Source organism: Myotis daubentonii, chromosome 16 (assembly GCF_963259705.1).
Source record: "Myotis daubentonii chromosome 16, mMyoDau2.1, whole genome shotgun sequence".
NCBI classification, from domain to species: domain Eukaryota; kingdom Metazoa; phylum Chordata; class Mammalia; order Chiroptera; family Vespertilionidae; genus Myotis; species Myotis daubentonii.
In genome coordinates, this window is record NC_081855.1 from 42,539,187 (window position 1) to 42,561,785 (window position 22,599).

Consider the following 22,599-nt stretch of genomic DNA (forward strand, 5'->3'; position numbering starts at 1 on the left):
TTTCTGACTCTCTATCCCTCTCCCTTCCTCTCTGTAAAAAAAAATCAATAAAATATATTAAAAAAACAACAACAAACCCATCCAACACCACAATAAGGTATATAGCTGTCACGTTTTGACACTTTCATCTTGCCTTTAGATTGAACTAGTACTGGGGCTTAGAAATGAGAGAAACCAGAAAAACATTTACTTTATTAATACACAGAAATTTGGTGATCTACAATATTTATTTCACATACCAAAAGTGTGTAAAGCAATTACTTTTAAACATCAATTATTTCCTAGTCAAGACCTAAATTCTGAAATTCAGTGTCTAATTAAATAATAACTTTAAAAATGGTAAATAACCCTGGCTGGTGTGGCTCAGTTGGTTGGGCATCGTCCCGTGCACCAAAAGGTTGCTGGTTTGATTCCCAGAGTACATGCCTGGGTTGTAGGCTTGATCCCCTGTAGCGGGTGTGCAGGAGGCAGGCGATGAATGTTTCTCTCTCATGATTGATGTTTCTCTTTCTATCTCTCCCTTCCTCTTTCTCTAAAAATCAATAAAGATATTTTTTAAAAAGGTAAATGAAACTGTGAATATTTAAAAATGTAGATTAATCTGGAGAGTATTATTATAGAACTGACAAAAAAAGACAAAAAAAAAACACACTAGTGGAAGCATAAGAGAAAATAACTGAATGTGAAATCTTTCTGTTTTATATAAAATGGGTTTAAAACTAATAAAGGCTACGTACCTGGCAGGGGAGATACCATTATAACAAAGGTGGTTTTCCCAGGGCGAGGCTCACCCATTGCACCCGAGGAGTGTTGATTCCTGCGATTTTCCCAAATGTGGGAAACTTGACTGCATAATTTTCTTCTGAAAAGCAGCAAAAATCAGAGGCCTCAACATTTGAGGCCTGGCCAAATGGCCCTGCTGCCTGCCTCCCCCACTTCCTAGTAACTTCTAGTCCCTACCTCCCTGCTAGGGCTGTGATGATAATGACTAAAGTATCTAGCCATATGCTTAAGTAGGTACTCAATAAATACTGATTCTCTTTCTTTCTTTATTTTTTAAAAATATAACTTTATTGATTTCAGAGAGGAAGGGAGAGGGAGAGAGAGAGAGAGAAACATCAATGATGAGAGAGAATCATTGATCGGCCGCCTCCTTAGGTCCCTTACTGGGGATTGAACCCACAACCCAGGCATGTGCCCTTGGCCAGAAGGGAACCCAGGACCCTTCAGTCTGCAGGCTCATGCTCTATCCACTGAGCCAAACCAGCCAGGGCTGACTCTCTTTCTTTTTTTTAAAAAGTCATGGGCACAAGCTGAGGAACCACAGTATCTAAGGAAATCCTTTTCTTTGTGCTTTGTCAAAAAGACAAGAATGTTATATTTCATTGTTTTTAGTTTCCTTTTATGTCATGAAAATCCATTTACTGTTTTATTAAATCTGGTTATAACATTAAAAAAATCATGGGCACATAAACAAAGTTGGCTATAGACATTCATTCAATTATAAGAGCAGGCCATATGGCTCAAATATTGATCATGGTACCCACTGATTTGTTTAAAATCGGCCCAGAGGGTGCCACAGTGATCCTCAATTTGAAAACTATCTCAGTATTCTAAATGCCTCCTGACCCAGGCGGAATCAGGCAGGCTACAGCATGTTGGGTGAAGATCCACATATAGTCCATGAAAATATATAAAATGATTATATTTTATCTTGCATTACACAGTCACATTGATATAATTATAGTGCAGGGTATGCTAAAGGCTCAAAATAGCAGAACACTGATTTAAATGGTAGTCCAGAATTTCTCAAATCACTACCTTTTCCTAAGAAGTCAATGTCCTCATGACATGGTCAGCCCAATTAAAAAAAAATCAGGAAATAGAGTTTATGGTCTGTATGTGCTGTCTTTATCATTTCTAACTAGCCATGTGGCTTTGGGCAAGCGGCTTTATTTCTTCAATCTGAAAAATAGTTTTGTACCTGCCGCATGCAAGGCTTTGGGAGGGACTTCTGTGGCATGACTCAGATATGCCTTTAGGGAAAAGGGCATGCTGGGTAGGGACTTTCAATAAAAGTTAAGTACAGAATCTGCAATAGTTCTGGAAGCTTAGGGCATATTTAGGAGGGTGGGCTAGCAAGTGGTTTGGTTTAAGTGTATGAGGCAGGTAGGGGAGTGGTGGAAGCTAAGGTTGTTAGAGAGCTATTCATTGGATACAGTGGTCATAAGGGAGGCAGGTGTCACAGATTTGGAGCCTGGGTGACTTGGAGATGTTTTTTAAATAGCATTAGGAAACATAGCAGGAAGAGTTAGTGTGGGGAAAAGAATTATGATTTTGGTTTTAAATATACTAACTTTAAGCCCTAGCTAGTTTGGCTCAGTGGATAGAATGTCAGCCTGTGGACTGATGGGTCCCGGATTTGATTCTGGTCAAGGGCACATGCCTGGGTTGCAGGCTTGATCCCCAGTGGGGGGTGGTGTGCAAGAGGCAGCCGATCAATGATTCTCATTGATTTTTCTATCTCTCTCTTCCTCTCCCTTCCTCTCTGAAATCAATGAAAATATATTTTAAAAATAGTCTGAGCTTATATAATAAATACTAATTGGATATCTAGCTGGAGTTTTCAATAGGTGGGATTAGGGCTTGGAAAAGTCTCAGCAGCTGGAGCTATAGATCTGAGAGTTGCTGGAAGTGATAGTTAAACTTGATTGTCTCTCTATTGATTAGGAGTGGATACAAGTAGGTACAGTTGATAGAATAGTGGCACCGAATAGTGGTGGCTTACACCAGACAGAAGTGTATTTCTTTCTTTCTCAGATAATAATTCAGGAGTAAGCAGTCTAAGGCTGGTATGGTGGCTCTGGGAGGTCAGAGATTTATGCTGCTTCTATCTTTTTGCTCTACCAACCCCAGGGTCATGACCTTGTTCATATGGTCCAGGATGACTGAACATTACCACATGTGTACCTCCAACTGGTGGGAAGTGAGGAAAATGGGAAAAAGACATAACCTGAAAGTATTATAGGATCAGAACCCTAGTCTTCAACTAGACACATGGGTTACATTAAAATATAAAGGTTACATTTCTTGTCTCCCTTGCGGATAAGTGGCCAATGGGAAGTGAGCAAAAGACATGTGAGCAACTTCTAGGTCCACCTTATAAACATGTTTTGAATGTCAATATGTCCTTTCATGCAGAGTCAGAGAGTGTAGGATTGTGAAAGCCAAGGGGAGGGGTCTTCTGAAGGAGGGTGAGAGCTAAAGATCTTAAATCAGTGGCCCTCAACCAGGATGGTTTTGTTTCCCAGGAGACATTTGGCAAGTTCTGGAGACATTTTTGACAACTGGGGGGAGGGGATGCTATTGGCATCGAGTAGGTAGAGGCCAGGGATGCTGGTAAACAATCTACAGTGCAAACCCTCCAACAACAAAGAATGATCTTGCCCCAAAATGTCAACATGCTGAAGTTGTGAAACTTGGCATGAGGACAGTGATTTTCAACTGGTGTGCTGCAAGAATTTTTAAAACATGCAATACCTGACTATTTAGTCAGGGGCATTGACCTCTTTTCCCTTAGTTTGTCAAATAAAAAAATGACAACAGCCAACACAACAATAGCCATCTGTCTTGAACCATCATATATGATAAAAGGCTAATAGGCACATTGTCTCCTTGATGAGGAGTTCTACCAGGAGTTCGACCAGGGGGTGGGGCTGGCCAGCCAACTGCCTGTGCCCCCCCGCCCCTCCCCAAGCCGCCCGGACCAGGCTGGCCAGGGCTGATTACATTATCTCTTAAATCTCTTCCAACTCTAAAACTTTAGGAGAACTATGAGTGCTTGAATACTGCAGTGAAACCCCAAATTCCACGTAGCTGACAGTGTGATCCCCACCAATCCTTGTTGCGCGTGAAGTCCCATTAGGTCCAAGTCCATGGGATAAAACAGAATGGGGATTTCTGCCTGTGCTCAATAGTGAGGAGGATCGATCGATATTGGATCTCGAAGTCTTTCAAAAATTTTTATACACTTTCTATCCACACCAATATCTGAGAGTAGGCATGGGAGTTAGGGAAGATCTGAGTCCTTCTGGGTCATGTAAAAGCAAATATATGACTAAGAAAAAAAATATCCTTGTTCCACACATACCCATGTGACAGAAGCTTATTCTCACTTCCCCCTTTCTCCTCCCTCAGCCAATCTGCAATGAAAAAGGGTAAAACGGTGATGGCATGGGACAAGTGACTTTGCTTGCAAGGCAAAACCGCAGGCCGGCGTTTGTGGGAGGAGGCAGACTTGGGCGCTATTGCGAAGTAAAGGAGACTTAGGGAGGCCTTTGGTCGTTACTGAACCTGGCAGGGGAACTGGGGCCCCTGAACGCTGTCACTTTCTGCTGGGCTCTGAAAGCAGGAGCTTAGCTCTCTAATTGCCCCATATGCTGATTTTATTTAGTGGCTCAGCTGGGTGGACTGGACTCTAGGAAGAGATGTATGCATGTTTAGCTACCTCACCAGATTGCTAATTTTCACTCTGGAAGCATCCATTACCATAATGACTGTCATCCCGAGACAGAGAGGCAGCTATTCCAGCACCAGGGCAGCAGCTCCGGTCAGCACCAAAGCTCTCTACCTGCGGCTCAGGGCCTGGAAACCAGGAAGGATTTCCAAGAGCTGCATTGCCCGGCACTCTCAGGTCTGGGATAGAGGGCATGCTGGGAACTGGTCCTTCTCCATGTGGGGGAAGAAATGGAGTTCCTGGAAGAGTACATTTTCTTTAAAAAAATTTTTTAAAGCCCTAACTGGTTTGGCTCAGTGGATAGAGCGTCGGCCTGCGGACTCAAGGGTCCCAGGTTCGATTCCGGTCAAGGGCATGTACCTTGGTTGTGGGCACATCCCCAGTAGGGAGTGTGCAGGAGGCAGCTGATCGATGTTTCTCTCTCATCGATGTTTCTGACTCTCTATCCCTCTCCCTTTCTCTCTGTAAAAAAATCAATAAAATATGTATATTTTTAAAAATTTTTAAATTGATTTTTAGAGAGGGAGGAAGGGACAGAGAGAAACATCCATGTGAGAGTGAATCATTGCTCGGACTGCCTCCTGCACACTCCCTACCAGGGGTGGAACCCATACTGGGGATTGAACCGGCAACTTTTAGTTGCACAGGACAATGCTCAACCAACTAAGCCACATTGGCCAGGGCATGGAGGAGCAGTTTCTTTTGAGTTAGTGGCAAGAGTGTGCAGATTAACACAGACCTTTGGTCCTGGGCCAGTTGGACAGCTGGTAACATGTTTGGCTTGCAAACAGAATGTCAATCCCTCTTTTCTCTGGTCTCTCCCCATCCACACGCTTCTTGGTTTGGCTTGGTTTTTGCATCTTTCCCAAGGAAAGCCTTAAAAGTTCCTAAAGACCTGTTCTGTCTGCGGAGTAGCCACTCTCTGTGTCACTGTTTCACTAATAAACTCTTTCATTTTAAACTCTTAAAAAAATTCCTAAAGAATGACCTTAAACAGAAAGCAGAGGCAACAAAAATACTCTATCCCCAGAGATGGGGGCTAAATCTCACCAGAGAAAAAAGAAGCCTAAGATAACGTGTTACTTTGTCACCTATACTTGTAATATTGATTTAAAAAATTTTTAAAAGAAAACTAACCTAAGTCTAAGAAATACCAACTAGATGCCAAAGGATGATTAACTCATAAATAAATATGTGAAAATTCCCACAGGTGAGGATGTAGAGATGGGGGAATAAATTTTTTAAAAAATATTTTTATTGATTTTTTACAGAGAGGAAGGGAGAGGGATTGAGAGTTATAGAAACATCGATGAGAGAGAAACATCGATCAGCTGCCTCCTGCACACCTCCTACTGGGGATGTGCCCGCAACCAAGGTACATGCCTTTGACCGGAATCGAACCTGGGACCCTTCAGTCCACAGGCCGATGCTCTATCCACTGAGCCAAACTGGCTAGGGTGGGAATAAATTTTCTTAAGAAGTTCACATCATAGGGAGTCTGATTCTTCCTGGCATTTTAAAGATAGCTCTTAAAATGAGAGAGAAAGGAGGAACTTGGTTGTGACAAAGAAAGAAAGAAAGAAAGAAAGAAAGAAAGAAAGAAAGAAAGAAAGAAAGAAAGAAAGAAGATGCTAGGTGAGGCAGAACAATTTTGTTGTCTAATACTGAAAAACTTTAGAGAACTTAGAACCCAAAACATCCTATTAGTGATGGCAGGTTGATGGCCTAAGAAGAAAGGGAATTTTAGGTCAGGGACATTGTGCGCGAACTTGAAGCTGTGGTTGGGCATTGGAAGATAAGGCAGACAAATAATGGATTGCAACAGGATGAACTGCCCTGTGACATGATCCTGGCCCCCTGCCCCTTCCCAGTTGCCCTCAGGGAGCAGATCTGATTTGTTGTTTTTTTGGTTTTCCAATCACCTGAGCTCAAGTTAAGGCAGCAGAGCGGCCAGAGTTATAAACACAGCTCTGCCACCCACCAGGAGTGATGGCATTCAGAGTATTCTAGATATTTCCTGATGGTTTTCCCCTAATGATGCTTTCCAAAACCTATCACAGTGCTTGGGCACAAAATAGATGGTCCATACATGTTTGCTGAGTTGAATTTGGAGAAGAATTTGGGGGAAAGTTCAAGGGGTGTTTCACGACTTCACTTTCTCTGGGGTCCTGTCCCTTTCAGTGAGGGCCTCAGATGAAAGGGCTCAGGGCATCTCATCTATGTCGGTAGGTTGGTTCCCAGACTCCCCAGTTGGGTTCAGGGCCCCAGAGGAGCCATGAAAAAGCAGCCATTTTTTCCCCTGAAGTTTCTCTTCATTAATAACAAGCACAGTTGAGTGGCGGTTACACACTTAGAAGCAAAGGATTCTGATTTTGCCTGCAGAACAGAGGTGTCTCCCCTCAGATCTCAGTTTTACCCCAGCAGGAAAAGCCAGGGCTGTCTTGTTTGCAGCAACACCGTTTTGATGGGTGACAGGAAGTCCTGTGACTTTTCTCACCACCTTCCCTGAGGATGCCACCTTTCAGCTACACGCACTTAGATTATGTCTGCCCTCCCCCATCCAATCTAGAGGTGCTAAGAGGTTCAGTGCTTTCTTTGGGACAGAGCAGAAATAATGTACGAATGGTGGTCAGGGTGGAACACATACATCAGCCTGGGAATAAGTATATAAACAAAGCCCTTGTTATGAGGAGGGTGGTGGGAAATAATTTCTTACCCATCGCCGGTGGCAGTGTGGGTAGTGACTAAGCATAGACTATTTGTTTTACTCTTTTTTTGTGAAGGTACAGTATTTACTGGGAACTATGAATGGCTGTGTTAAAAGGGCCACATGGAGGCTGCCCAAGGAAGGCAATATAATGATAATAGACAATTAATTATATTTGGTATAATTTAAAAAATTATAATACCCAAAGGACAACTAGAATGCATTTGACCTGCATTTGGTTCAGCATCTTTTATGGGGAGAGAGTAGTATTGACGAAGAAAATGTCCAAACCTATAGAGAATTTTTATGAGTTTATTTGAGCCCAAACTGACAGTGACAGTGCTGAGAAGCAAGATCTCAAAGGCTCTGGAGAATGACAGTTTCACAGTTTCTTTTATGCATTTGAAATCGAGGGAACACATAAGGGAGATTACAAGGGGGGAGAAATCAAGGCAGGGATTATGTGCTTTTTTGAGGGTGGTTACATCTTTGAGGGGTTATTAATTCTGGCATTTCATATTAACCTAGATGCACAAGAACAATGGAGAAGGCTGGTTAAATACTTTTCCTTAGAGAAGTTATAGGCCTGGGGCATGACTACACACCATGCCCTGCCCAGTTAGGAATGTATAGTTTATTACAGCACTCTTTTCATCCACAGTAGGATTCTATGTGCATCTGTGTTTGGGCTGTCACGTTGTCAGTACCTATGTATTTACTTGTTTTCCTTCAGCATATTACCTGTAACAGGTAATATGTGTGTTGCATAAAAAATGTTCACTTTGGAAAACATGCATTTAATGGCATATGTAAATAAAACTTAATACGTTTTGCTGTTAATATTTACTACTGAGATAAATATTCAATAATTTTCAAATAATTAGAAAAGTTTTTATGGTCTTATATTGTTACTCTTGCTACATGTTATGGTTCTATAGACATTTTCCCCCACAGAGCTTTTAAAACAAATCAAACTCCAGGTTTTCCCCGCTTCCAGTTAAATATTTGAGGAAAGCAGGATATAAATCTAATTTAAAGGCAAAGAAGCACAAAGAAAGGAAGTCAAATGGAATAAGCCCTTGTGATCCTAACTCCAAACTGGCAAGTTGAGCATGTGGAATCAAGTGCAGGATTTTCCATTCTACACATGGGGAAAAGGAGAAAGAAAAGGGAGGGGTAGGAAGAGGTTGATAGTACAGTACTGACTTTTTTTTTTTAAATCCTCACCCAAGCATATTTTTCCATGGATTTTTAGAAAGAGTGGAAGGGAGGAGGAGGAGAGAAAGAGAGAGACATCAGTGTGAGAGATATCGACTGGTTGCCTCCTGCATGCATCTGGACCTGGCCAGGAACTGAGCCTGCAACAGAGGTACATGCCCTTGACCCTTTAGTCTTCGGGCCAACACTCTTTCCGCTGAGCCAAACTGGGCAGGGCCAGGGCTGACTTTGTAGGAACCTGGAAACATGGAGCTCTTGGAGGCAGTGAGAACGACCACTCCAGGGTTTTCTCCTGGCCGTTCTTTAGTGCCCGGTGAGATGTTGGGTGAACAGACTCCAAAAGTGCAGCAGTGTGATGTAGCCTGAAGCTCAAAGCAAAAGAATCCGGTTCCCTCCCTTTTGATTGAGTACAGGGCCACTCACTCTGGGGTGCCTCGGTTTCCTTGGTCATCACGCGGCGCAGTGCGGTGTGGGAAAATCCTCACCTCAGCACAGAGTGACCGAAAAGGAAAAGGGGACCTGAAGCAGGCATTGGGAGGGAGACCTGAGCTTATGACAGTGGGTTCACAGCATAGCAGATATTTTTGGATACAAGTTCTGAGAGGACCGAGGTGATTAGCCTCGTTAGCATGAAGAAAATCAGGGGTTGAGAGTAGTTTTCACGAGAGGAGCCAGGTGGCATTCTGGGGACTCAGACTGAGGGGATCTGTGGTTCACAAACCTTACAGTGACCAGTGTTTGGGCCTTGGGATGGTGGTAACTGCCATCTGCAGTGAGTTTACTGCGTCAGGCTCCTTGCATAACTATCTCATTTAGTCCTCACCTGAACCCAGTTGGAGCATCATCATCCCAATGAACAGAAGAGAAAACTGAGGCCGCTGAGATTAATTTGCCCAAGATCACTTGTCCGTTGCCTCACGTGTAAAATGAGTTAGTAACAGAGCTAGACTCCATTGCCTGCTGGTTTGTTACAGAGTCGCCTGAGACAGTCATGAGCCACGAAGAGGCACAGCCTTGGGAATATAGGGGTCTGTCGTAAAGCAAGTTTTGCCTTTTCCCCTTGAATCTGGGTCTCTTTTTCAAGGCTTCTAAAGCGCAGGCGCGTGTGGATCGCGACCTCCTCCGGCGCCCTTTGCGCGGGCCACGGTCGCCCTCTGCCGACGCAGGAAAGGAACGCGCCGAGAGCGACTGTTTCCGGCCCGAGAGTCCTCCAAGAAGCTCCCTGGCCTGTAGAGGGCGCCATCCGGTGTGCAGAGTAGCCCACCCGGCCGTCCCTTCCTTAGACACTTCCTGTCTGATCTCTATGATCCACCCGGTTACGTCACGGGAAGTTCCTGGAGTTTTCAATTTATCGTAAACAAAAGGGATGTGCGCCGACCCGGAAGTGGAAATTGGAACCGGGCCGGTGTAGCTCCGAAGGCCAGCGGTGAGGAGGCGGGGGGAAGCCGTAGCCATGGCGGTGGCTGTGGCCATGGTGGGAGCCGTAAACGGGACGGAGCTAGGCCCCGCGGAAGAACTCGCCAAACTCGAGTACCTGTCTTTAGTGTCGAAGGTTTGCACCGAGTTGGACAATCACTTGGGGATCAACGACAAGGATCTGGGTGAGCTCGGGGAAGTTTCCGCGGCCTCCGCTTGGGGTCCAGGAAAGCGGAAGGAGAAATGGGTTGAGGGGCTGGGTGTGTGTCGGTAGGAATCTCTCTCTCTGTCAGAGACTTGGGCCCAGGAAACGTGCGGCCGTGGCCTTCGCCTGAGAGCTCTCCCGGCGGAGTTGTCAGAAACCATTTTCCAGGGCTGTCAGTGAAACCCAGAGCGGCCATCGCTGCTTGCTCTTTTTTCCCCCAGCCTCGGATAAATTAAGCAGCATTAACAACAGCAGCTGCGTCGTCGTTGTTGTTGTTGTTGTTGAGGATGATGATGATGATGATAATGATGGTAGACATTATTCTTCTTGCACCGGCTGCTTGTTGAGTAACTTTAAGGCAAAGTAATCAATACGCCGTTGTGGGATCTCTTGGGGCGGCCTGACCTGGCCCAAGATACCCCACAATAACCACCTGTGAGGGCTGTTGTGAGGATCATGGGAAGGAAGCACTTAGCATAGCGATTGGCATGTAGTAGATGGTCAGAAAGCCTTAACCACTGGCCCTGTTGTTATTAAGTCCATTGTAGCCTGATGGCATTTGGTTTTCACTTATTGTCATCAAACAGGTAAAGGCACATTCCGGCATGGAAATGGTATGTTAGGACTAATTTATGTTCGTTATTCAGATCTTCCATGTTATTGTTATTTGTTAGGATTAAAATCCGAATGAAATCATTCAAATTTTCCCCTAGGACACGAAGTTGGAGGCATATTATCTCAGCTTATCCTAAAATGCACTTCTCTCCTGAAAGTCTCTTAATTATTAAATAGCTCTAACATTAGAAGTGTCAAAAACTAGGCAGGTTTACGGAGAAAAATTTGGGGGGCAAGTGAGTCTTTCATTAACTTGGAGATTGTGCCATCCAGCGGTTGCCCGGCCCTCATATATAGAGTCTGCCTTTCCAAAAGCTGTAGAACGCTTCCTGTGCATGCATCCGTTGAGAGTGTGTGTATGTGTGGGTGTATGTATGGCTCATGCTTTCAGACATTGTAATCTCTAGCTAGTAGTTTCATGGAAGAGATTACGATGATATGGGACAAGGAGGTCTTCCTTACATTCACTCAGGCCTGGTGAGCCATTTTGCAGTGACAGCTTTTCATTTGTGAAAATTAACTAGAGCCCTGGCTGGGTGGCTCAGTTGGTTGGGGTATCGTCTGTACACCAAAAAGGTTTTGGCCACATACCTAGGTTGCAGGTTTGATCCCCAGTTGGGGTGCATACGGGAGGCAACCAGTCGATGTTTCTCACTCTCCCTCCTTCTCTCTCTAAAATTAACATATTCTGGGGTGAGGATTTTGAAAAATGAACTAGAATAAGAATACCTTTCTTTTTACTAGATGGGATGCTGCCTGATTCATGAATCGTTCAATAAAGCCAATGAGATCTTTTAAAAAATTTAGCTGGAACCAACATGGATAATCTTGGTAGTCTAAGTTCTCTTCCTTTACCCTTACTGGATAGTGGTCTTTGGTTTTCATGACTTTGGATAACCTAGTTAGTTTTGTTTATAAATTTTTTTAATTTATTTTTTTGCTCAAGTCTCCATTCTTGTTTTAATTTCTTTTCTCATTTGCAGCTGAATTTGTGATCAGCCTTGCTGAGAAAAATACCACCTTTGATACTTTTAAGACTTCTCTGGTCAAAAATGGTGCAGAATTCACGGTATGTGTGTCTGGAGACCCCTGCTTTATTTTTCTGTCACTATTGAATTTTAATTTTGATAGGATTTAATTAGGGGTTTGATAGAGAAAGGAGATACTTTGTACATACCAATCTGATACAACATTAAGTATAATTTTTTTAATTTTTCAATTACAGTTTATGTTCAATATTATTCTGTATCAGTTTCAGGTGTACAGCATAGTGGTTAGACAATCAAGTGTAATGTTTTCATGCCACTAAGCAGTGGTGATGTAACTGGATTTCCTGTGACACCTTTCTAGAAAAATGGGGCAGGCAGGGATAACTACTCTTCTCTAAAATTTAGAGGACATCCCTCTTCTTAGTGTTTTAAGCACTGATCTAGGAGCTGACAATTTTTTTTCTGTTTGTTTTCAAAGGATTCTCTTATTAGTAACTTGCTGCGTCTCATACAAACCATGCGGCCTCCAGCAAAGCCTTCTGCTAGCAAAGGTGAGCAGAGCTGCTCGCTGAGCTCAGCCTCCAGAATGGTGACTGTCAGGCATTCTGTTTCTGGTTTGATGCAAATCTAGTGTGGGAGTTCATTTGTTAACCATTAAGAATATTGTGTTTGTTTCGCTTGTTGCAGCTGCTGAACAAGTAAATGTTGTAGTAAAATTTTTCAAATGACTTAAAGTTAAAATTGTGAGAATTATAAAACATAACCAACCAAATGAATACTGATACACTTCCCGACGCCCACATAGTTTGTTGAGGTTTTATAATCAACTAGGGGCCCAGTGCATGAATTTGTGCACCTTGAAAGGAACTGTGGGCTGTGAGGCTATTGTGGGCACAGGGGCAGGTCTCGGCTCATCCTCCGTGCTCCCACCATGGCCCCTGGTCCCCTGTCTGCCGGCAGCCCCGCTCCCGCCGCTGCTGCTCCCACAGCTGTTGCTGACAGTGTGGAGCGATTGGGACTGGCACCAAGGAGCGGGTGCGAGTGGGGCTGGTGCTATAAGTGCGTGCGAGCGGCGGCTGCTGCCCAGATCGCCCCTCAGGAGCAGAGGGAGATGGAGAAGTCCTCAGGGGCAATTGGGGCTGGCAACTGCTGCTCACACCCACTGACGGCACTGAGCGGTCAGGACCAGCACCAGACGCCGGCAGCAGGTGTGAGTGCCAGGTAGAACCGTGGCATGCAAGAGTAAGGAATTTTCAGTAACCACCAGAGGCTCGCCCTGATGACAGCGACTGGTGCCCTGCCTTGGTCTGGCGCCCCTACTCGCCTGCTCCACCATTCCACTGCTACCGATGCCCGCCATGTTCCGCACGCACCTCCTGGTGGTCAGTGCGCACATCATAGTGACCTGTTGTTTGGTGGTTCTTCTATTCGGTCTATTTGCATATTAGAGTTTTATATAGAGAGGGTTTTTTTTTAGAAAATTAAATTATGTTTCTAGTGATATATAAGAGTAATATGTAGAAAAGTTCCATGTTCTGTGTTTAGTTTGATGCAAATCTAATGAAGTTCTTTTGTTAACCATTAAGAATATTAAGTATATCTTTTCTTTTACATTCTTTCATGTTCTTTAATGAAACAAGATCCAGTTGTTAAACCCAAAACTGAGAAAGACAAGCTGAAAGAACTCTTTCCAGTCCTTTGCCAACCAGACAACCCTTCTGTTCGGGTACTGATACCATTTTGAGAATGTCTACTGTAACTGCATGTTACCCCCACCCAGTCTCTTTTCTTTGTCTCATTAGTTAATTTTTTTCTTTCTCTCTTTTTCCATTACTTATTATTTTAAGTTTTCCTTTATTGTAATATATTTTTCAAAGTGAAAATATTTGATCATTCCTGAGCATGTACTACATATAGAATAATGTTAAAGGGTTCAAGAATGATATTTGAAGGAAATGAGATTAGGAATTGTGGAAAGCTGTGAATAGGGATATGAAATAGGTATGAAATAATTTAAGGTTCTGAAACAGATGCCTGATGTGTAAAATTAGATATTTTGCTCCATTACTTGTTAGAATGTCTAATTTTTGAAATGTTTTGGTTTTATTGACTATTTATTGAGTATCTACTATGTGCCAAGCACTGTTCTAAGTACCAGGGATACAGCAGTGAACAAGGTAGATTAGAGTTTCTGCCCTCTTGGAGATGGTTACATTCTAGTATTGGGGTGGGGGCAGGAAATAAATATGTAAACTCCTCTAGCAGAGAGGAGACAGGCAATAAACAAATAAGTAAGCACATATGTATATGTAGCTGACAGGGGTAAGAACTATAGAAAAAATCAAGCAGGTGAAAGGGGAGAAGGAAATGCAGAGGGAGAGTTGCTTTTTAAAAATTTTAGCATCTGTTTTCTATTTATAATCATCATTTACATTGCTTTCACAGAAGGGGTGATATCTAATTTCCTTCCATAGCCTTGCATTAAGGACAAAGGGGATTTGCCAAATGTAGAAGTGACTTCCAAGAGCCTTTGCTCATACCTCTGCCTCTATCTCAAATTGTGTTAGAAATCTCCACCCTCCCCCTGCCCGCGCCCCCGCTTCCTTCACATAAGCAGTTAGCAATGTAGAGACTGTCAGACTTGTAGTATCTGAAGTACAGATTTTTTTTATAAGTGTTTATTTGAGCCAAACTGAGGACATTGTCAGAAAACAAGATCTCAAATGCTCCTGAAGTACAGATTTTGAGTGATATTCTCCCCCCACCTCTTCTTCTCCTAACTTTGCTCCTCTGCCTCTGTAGACCATGCTGGATGAGGATGATGTGAAGGTCGCTGTGGATGTCCTGAAAGAACTGGAGGCTTTAATGCCCAGCGCAGCAGGCCAGGAGAAGCAAAGAGATGCCGAGCACCGGTTTGTCCTTGGTGTCCTATCTTTTGGAAGTTTAGCATACTATGGTAGTTGAATTTTGCGGACCAGCCAAGTAAAATTTTGGGCTAGTTGACAGAATCTAGACTGGCCATTGCCATGTTGTTAGATCTATTTTTATTGCTCCCTGGCAGGAGTATGTATGCAGCAAATGCCAAGATGTTCAGAAGATAGAAGTATGGGCTCAGAGGCTGAATATGTTTATGGCCTCATTCTTTATTGATCTGCAGGGATGTCATAGTTATTGAAACTGTAATTCAGTTTAACTCTTAGAAGGCACTTAACCAGATGCATGGCACTGTGCTGGGTGCTGGGGATGCAGAGATGGAATTGGGCTGGTTTCCTTTTCACACAGGTGTCTGTTGGTTTGTTAGGGACAAAAAGAAGAAGAAGCGGAGCCGGAGCCGGGACCGAGAGCGAGAGCGTGACCGTGACCGTGATCGTGATCGTGATAGAGAACGAGACCGTGATAGAGACCACAAACGGAGACACCGGTCCCGCTCTCGATCGCGTTCCAGGACCCGTGAGAGGAATAAAGGGAAGTCTAGATATCGGTCCAGGAGCAGAAGTCAGAGTCCCCCCAGAGACCGGAAGGACCGAGACAAGTATGGGGAGAGGAATCTGGACAGATGGCGGGATAAGCACGTGGACCGCCCTCCCCCGGAAGAGCCCGCTATCGGGGACATTTACAATGGCAAAGTTACCAGCATCATGCAGTTTGGATGCTTTGTGCAGCTAGAGGGACTAAGGTAATGGCTAGTGCCCTTCTTTCACACCAGTAATGGGCAGAATTTCCTTATCACTGGGGATTTTCACATTATAGAAAGTTATTATGATTAATGACACTTAAATCAGCCATATCAGTTGATAAGAAATTGACTTCGTGTTTGAAGTGTTGCAGAGCCATTTCTTCTTTCCTCGGTCTTCGGGAGATCTGCCCTTTGGCTGATTGAGACAGATAAGAGTCTGCTCACTTCTTATTCCCGCTGCCGCCTCATGTTTTTGGGAGGGAGGGTGGTAATACTATATGCTATTGTTTGACCCCCTTCTTGTTACTTTCCTCTTGAGCTTAAGACCATTTCCATTTGTTCAGTTCCAACAAGGGTAGAAGTCAGTTGGGAAAAGGTATTTTAGACATGCTTTGGATGTGTCTGACTCTCCCTCAGGAAGCGGTGGGAAGGCCTGGTGCATATTTCTGAGCTCCGGCGGGAAGGCCGTGTCGCTAATGTGGCTGATGTGGTGAGCAAAGGCCAGAGAGTCAAGGTCAAAGTGTTGTCCTTCACTGGGACCAAGACCAGTTTGAGCATGAAGGTAGGTGAGATATCCAGCCTGTTACCACATCTGATGGCCCAGGATACATAAGAGGACAGCACGTGAGCTAACTTCGTTTTCTGTGTGCCTTAGGATGTGGATCAAGAGACGGGGGAAGATCTAAACCCAAATCGACGGCGCAATCTTGTCGGGGAGACCAATGAGGAGACTTCTATGAGGAATCCGGACAGACCCACTCACCTCTCCCTCGTCAGTGCCCCTGAAGTAGAGGATGACTCGCTGGAGCGCAAGCGCCTGACCCGCATCTCTGACCCAGAGAAGTGGGAGATCAAACAGGTTGGGGCCCTTTCCTTTCATAGCCACAGAGCCGCTCAGTATGTAGCGTGTTGGTTAAGAGTGTGGGCCCTGGAGCTTGATGGCCTGGGTGACTTCTGGCCACTTACTAGCTGTGTGATTCTAAGCCACGTTATTCTCCCTCTTTGTGCCTCGGTACGCTTCTCTGTAAAAACAGCCGGTGGTGGACTTGTGGGGACTAAATGAGCTAATAGAAGTAAAACTCTTAGGTTAGTGCCTGCATATGTGGTAATGCTATGTAAATTTTTTTTTAAAATATATTTTTATTGATCTCAGAGAGGAAGGGAGAGGGAGAGATAGAAACATCAGTGATGATAGAGAACCATGGATTGGCTGCCTCCTGCACGCCCCCTACTAGGGATCGAGCCCACAATCCCTAGCATGTGCCTTTGACCGGAATCGAACCCCGGACCCTTCAGTCCGCAGGCCGATGCTCTATCCACTGAGCCAAACCAGCTAGGGCGCTATGTAAATTTTTGTTCTTGTTTTTATCATTCATCAGTAAATATCAGAATCACGGGTGTTCCAGGTACTATGTAAAAGCTAGGGCTACAAAGACATGGTTCCTGCCTTTGAGGAACTCCCAAGTCCAATGGAGGAGACAAATTGAAACAAAAAATTGTAAAGGTTTACATATTACATAATAAAGAATGTGTAGAATGCTATGGAACCAAGAAAAGGAGCAGAATTAGCAGATAACTCTTCTGGGGAAAAGACACTTGAGCTAGGCTTTTGGGCACCATGTTGTCTTGTCCCCCAGGAATGGGATTTATGATGTTTGAGGCTCTGCAATCCTGGGTTAGAAGAGAAAAAAACCTTGGTTTTCTACATGAAACCTCTGTATTAATTCTTCTACAAAAGAAGAGTTTTGATCTTGGCAAGTTACAAATGCTGCTTTCTGTCCTTTGGCTAGATGATTGCTGCTAATGTTCTTTCCAAAGAAGAGTTTCCAGACTTTGATGAAGAGACTGGCATTCTTCCTAAAGTAGATGATGAAGAAGGTAACTAGCCACTGGGATTGAGCAGGATAATGGATTGGGAGGGAAGTTGGAAAATTGAGCTATTGGACAAGGTGGTTTATTTGTAGTTTAATCCAGTGGTTCTGAGTCATTTGTTCCTTGGGTCTTACCACTCATCTCTCTTAAGAACAAGCGTCTCTCCATGATGGAAGCAAAAAAATGCATGTTTCTGGCTAACATTTGTATATTATTATGCTTGTTGCTTGTAATAAGTTTTCAAGATAGAAAATGTTTAATTATATTTTGAGGATTAAATTTGATCTCATATTCTTAGTAATTGTTCTGAAAACCCTGGGTCCACTTAGATGAACTCTGAGTTGTCCTAGAAACAATTTTTAACTCAGTCCATTAATAATTTTTAAAAATTGTGAAATAAATCCTGTAATGGAACATATATAATTTATATAACAACAATGAATGAGCACCTACTAAATGACATCTACACACCTACCTACCAGTAAAGTAGAGCTTTACCGGCACCTTTGACCCCCTACATGCCCCTCTGATTAGATCTTTCTCCTTCCTCTGTGTATCCACCCTCTTAAATTTTGTGTTATTCATTTCCTCACTCTTATTAACATTTTACTATCTATATATTTGTCCCTAAACATTAGTTTGTTTTTGAACTTAATTTTTTTGATTCATTATCATTCTTTTGGTATTTATCTATGTTGATTTTTATAGTTGTATTTCATTCATTTTCATTGCTACAGAGTGTTGCTCTATCTAAATTTACCATAATTTATCTATTTTACTTTTGATGGCATATGGGCTGTTTCTGGTCTTTATTTACCTTTATAACTAATACTGTTATAAAATTCCTGTACTTGTCTCTTGCTGCGCATATGCAAACCTCTTTTTTCCTAAATATTTTGAGAAGAATTACTGGGTGGTAGGAATGTGCATGTTCAACTTTACCAGCAGTCCAAATTGTTTTCTGAAGTTTTTGTACCAATTTCCATCTAACAGAAATGTGAGTGAGTTCCTTTTGTTCCACATTTAAAATATATATGTGTGTGTGTGTGTATATATATGTATATACATATACATGTATATACATACATATATATATACATATATACATATACATATATACATATACATATATATATATATACATATATATATATTGATTTCAGAGAGGAAGGGAAAGGGAGAGAGAGATGGAAATATCAATGATGAGAGAGAATCACTGATCGGCTGCCTTTTGCATGCCCCCCACTGGGGATCGAGCCCGCAACTGGGCATGTGCCCTTGACTGGAATCGAATCTGGGACTCTTCAGTTCATAGGCTAATGCTCTATCCACTGAGCCAGACCAACAGGGCCCTGTGGCTCCACATTCTTGGCAACATTTAGTATTGTCCCTTTGTCCAACTTAATTCTTTTTGTGTGTGTGCAACTCTATTGTGGGTTAAGAGTAAATTCTATAATTAAGTGGGATGGCAAGTACCTTAGTACCATCTAGAATATCAGAGCAGCATTTCCCACAGGCTTAATGTCTTTGAAAGTGGCTCTGGTTAGTTCTTGGAGGGAGCACAAATGCCCTGGAAATGGCTGGAGGCCGGGGGTAACAGACACCTGGGTGTGGGTTTGCTTGCATTTCTGTCCTTTTGACCTTGGGAAGCAAATTTGGTGATGATTTCTGGTGCTTATGGAAATTAATTCTTTTGATGAAAATGGTTGGTCACTTCTCTCTTTTGTTTTTGACTAATTCTTCTTTTTGGGGGACTTTTAGATGAGGACCTTGAGATCGAACTGGTTGAGGAAGAGCCTCCCTTCCTGAGAGGGCACACCAAGCAAAGCATGGACATGAGCCCTATTAAAATTGTTAAGGTGAGAAATGCTGGGACTCTAATCTGAACTTGTCAACTGAACTTAATGTAACAATTCAGTTTTCAGAGCAGTTTATTAATCTGTGTAAGCAGAACTCAGATCACAGGAGGTAGTATTGACTGTTGATTAGGGTCTAGAATATTTTTGTTTTAAAAGGATATTGACCCTGCTTTTGCCTTTGTAATTCTTTTACTTTTTTTTTTTTTTTTAAGAAGCAGAGATAAATATGTGTGCTTGATCTACCATCACAATTATGCCCAGGCCTTAGGGCTTGAATCATAACCTTGCATATTCAAAGGCAATTTGGAAGGGTTCACTTGCTGTTGGCCCCTAACATAAAGCTATTAGCACTGGGTGTTGTGGCCTGTCTGTCAGGAGAAGAATTCATGGAACAGTTAAGATAAAATTTTAGATTTGGAGAAGGGTTTTCTTAAAGGTCTCTCAGCCCAGCCACCCATTCAGTGCTTGTATTCACCCATGTATCCTTCTTCAGAGTTCTCCATGTGGTCTTCTCACATCTGCTTGACATTGTTGGTGATAGGGAAGTCACAGCCCTAAGGAAACTCATTCCACCTGCAGGTGGATCTGATCATTTGTTCTTTAGGTGGAACTGAAATCTGTCTTCCAGAAGTGTCCCCAGGGGTCTTCATTTTAGTTCTTGGGTCCATACAGAAGAATTTTTATTCCTTTTTTTAAAAAAAATATTTTTATTGATTTCAGAGAGGAAGGGAGAGGGAGAGATAGAAACATCAATGATGAGAGAGTATCATTGATTGGCTGCCTCCTGCACGCCCCCTACTGTGGATCAAGCCTGCAAGCGGAGCATGTGCCCTTGACCGGAATCTAACCCGGGACCTTCCAGTCTGCAGTTCAATGCTCTATCCACTGAGCCAAACCAGCTAGGGCTTTATTCCTATCTTATATGTTCTATCTCTCTTGGGGTTCTCAATTTTAAGTCAACATCCTCAATTCCTTCAGTGATTTATTATTGTCCTTGTTCATTTTCTCTGAATTAGCTACACTTTCTTTCACGTAGTCTGGTATGTTGATATGAACTGTTTTTCTAGGTGGGTCTTATTCTTTAGGTTCAGGTGGTTTAACATCTACATTTTATTTCCTGGACATCTAATGCATGCTGAGATCCCACTCTAATGTTGCTTTGTCCTCTTGCATTAGAACCCGGACGGCTCGCTCTCTCAGGCAGCCATGATGCAGAGTGCCTTGGCCAAAGAAAGACGGGAACTCAAGCAAGCCCAGCGAGAAGCTGAGATGGATTCTATTCCCATGGGACTCAACAAACATTGGGTTGATCCTTTGCCTGATGGTAGGACCCTAGGAGTGTGTGTGTGGGGGGTGAACTTAAAAAAAAAATCTGACCCTTTAAAGTATGCGGGGAGGGGCACTGCCAGCACGCACCAAAGATTTAGCCTTGGGTTTGGTGATTTGCTTTTTCCTTTAGTTAAAGCATGTTTTTTTTTAAACAAATGTTTAAAATAAAAAATGTTTTAGTAACCCTGGTAAAATTATTAAACTGGCTGAGTTTTTCTACTGAATAACTTAAAAATAATGCAGCTTTGAAACTTCCCTTTTCATCTAATTTTTTGTATAATAAATATTAATTAACTGCTGGATATAGTCATGACAAGTATTTTGTTAATTTGTGTTAGGCAACTGAGGATACAGCTGCTTTGATGAGACACTTTAGTGGGGAAGGTTATGTTTATCAAATAATTACCAAATAACTAAGTCATGACCAGTGCTATATGAAGAGGTACAGATAGTGTAGTTGGCTGCAGTGGGTCACTTCCCTGGGAAAGTCTGTTAAAGGGGGCTGGGGCGTGTGTTCTGGGTTGAGGAATAGCCTGTGCTGAGGCTGTGAGGTGGGAAAGAAGGTGTGTGGCTGGAATACAGAGTAATGGGTGAGTGGTGGGGGATGTAGGATGGAAGGCTAGGACTTAGTAGATGGTATTAGGAATTAGGGCTCAATTCTGAAGTTCACTGGGAAATGTTGCATAGTTCCTTTTTTTTTAAATAATATATTTTTAAAATTGATTTCAGAAAGGAAGGGAGAGCGGGAGAGAGAGAGAGAGATAGAAGCATCAATGATGAGAGAGAATCATTGATCAGCTGCCTCCTGCACGCCCCTTACTGGGGATGGAGCCCACAACCCGGGCATGTGCCCTTGACCAGAATTGAACCTGGGACCCTTCAGTCCATAAGCTGACTCTCTATCCACTGAGCCAAACCGGCTAGGTCTGTTGCATAGTTCTAAGCAGGAGTGTGGCATGATCAGAGTTGCATTTCTAAAGGATTTTGAGGGTGCACTGAAGAATGGCAGGAATAGACACTGTGATAAATTAGGAGGCTTTTATATTACTAGTTCAGAGGGGAGAGGATGGTGGCTTGGACACAGAGCTAACCGAGAGGAGGGATGTACTGGAGAAATCTGATTTGTTGAATGTGGAGGAGGGGGCAGTGGGGTAGCTTGAGGACAATATTAAGTTACTTGTTTCCTTTACAGCGGAAGGCAGGCAGATTGCTGCCAACATGAGGGGTATTGGGATGATGCCCAATGACATCCCCGAGTGGAAGAAGCATGCCTTTGGGGGCAACAAAGCTTCTTATGGAAAAAAGACCCAGATGTCAATCCTTGAGCAGAGAGAGAGCCTGCCTATCTACAAACTGAAGGAGCAGCTGGTCCAGGTGAGAAGCCCCTTTATGATACAGTGGTCTGGGAATAAGATGACATGTTTTAATTGAAATTAGCTGGACAGGTGTGTGCAATGACTTTTCCAAAGGGGATAGGAAAAAATCCAGAACATTTCCAAGTGGTTTTTTATTGATTTTAGAGAGGAAGGGAGAGGGAGAGACAGAAACATCAATGATGAGAGAGAATCTCATTGATTGGCTGCCTCCTGCCTGCCCTCTACTGGGGATTGAGCCTGCAACCCAGGCATGTAATCTTACATCCTGGTTGTAATCTTACCATATGTATACTAACTATTGTGTATGCTTTTTTCTCCTTTAGTGTTAGGACATCCGCATTCATTATTTTACTCCAGAGTGATGTGTGGCCAATTTTAATGACTGTATTTGTATTCTGTTGGCTTTCAGGCTGTCCATGACAATCAGATCCTGATTGTTATCGGAGAGACAGGATCTGGGAAGACAACGCAGATCACCCAGTACCTGGCGGAGGCGGGCTACACTTCCAGGGGCAAGATTGGATGTACTCAGCCCAGAAGAGTGGCAGCCATGTCAGTGGCCAAAAGAGTGTCAGAGGAGTTTGGTTGTTGCTTAGGCCAAGAGGTAAGTGGGTGGTGAAGCTGTTCTGTAAAACCCTGAAGAAAGGGTAAGGCCAGGTCTCAGATCTCTATCCATAAAGTGGGAATAAATGCAACCTTTTTTCAGGTTTCTCCTGAGGGAGAGAGGTTCTCATCGTCATCATTGATATGTTCAGGATCAAGTCCAAGGTTGATTTTACTATGAGGAAATCACTGTACATCTTGGTTAAATTCTTGTCTAT

The 22,599-nt window shown here is 43.1% G+C and overlaps 1 protein-coding gene and 1 pseudogene across 1 annotated transcript in view; both read left to right on the forward strand.

Moving 5' to 3' along the window:
• Positions 1-729: 729 nt before the first annotated feature.
• LOC132219485 (U1 spliceosomal RNA) lies at positions 730-860 on the forward strand (annotated as a pseudogene).
• An 8,965-nt stretch (positions 861-9,825) lies between these two features.
• The window catches only part of DHX8 (DEAH-box helicase 8), a 29,224-nt gene continuing 16,450 nt past the window's right edge, over positions 9,826-22,599 (forward strand). Inside the window, exons 1-13 of the mRNA XM_059670295.1 lie at positions 9,826-10,042; positions 11,661-11,746; positions 12,145-12,217; positions 13,307-13,392; positions 14,469-14,585; positions 14,972-15,342; positions 15,760-15,904; positions 15,998-16,201; positions 17,133-17,220; positions 18,976-19,073; positions 20,250-20,397; positions 21,595-21,776; positions 22,188-22,382. Of these exons, the coding sequence (XP_059526278.1) occupies positions 9,895-10,042; positions 11,661-11,746; positions 12,145-12,217; positions 13,307-13,392; positions 14,469-14,585; positions 14,972-15,342; positions 15,760-15,904; positions 15,998-16,201; positions 17,133-17,220; positions 18,976-19,073; positions 20,250-20,397; positions 21,595-21,776; positions 22,188-22,382 (1,941 nt within the window). The 5' untranslated portion in view covers positions 9,826-9,894. The remainder of the gene's footprint in view (positions 10,043-11,660; positions 11,747-12,144; positions 12,218-13,306; positions 13,393-14,468; positions 14,586-14,971; positions 15,343-15,759; positions 15,905-15,997; positions 16,202-17,132; positions 17,221-18,975; positions 19,074-20,249; positions 20,398-21,594; positions 21,777-22,187; positions 22,383-22,599) is intronic.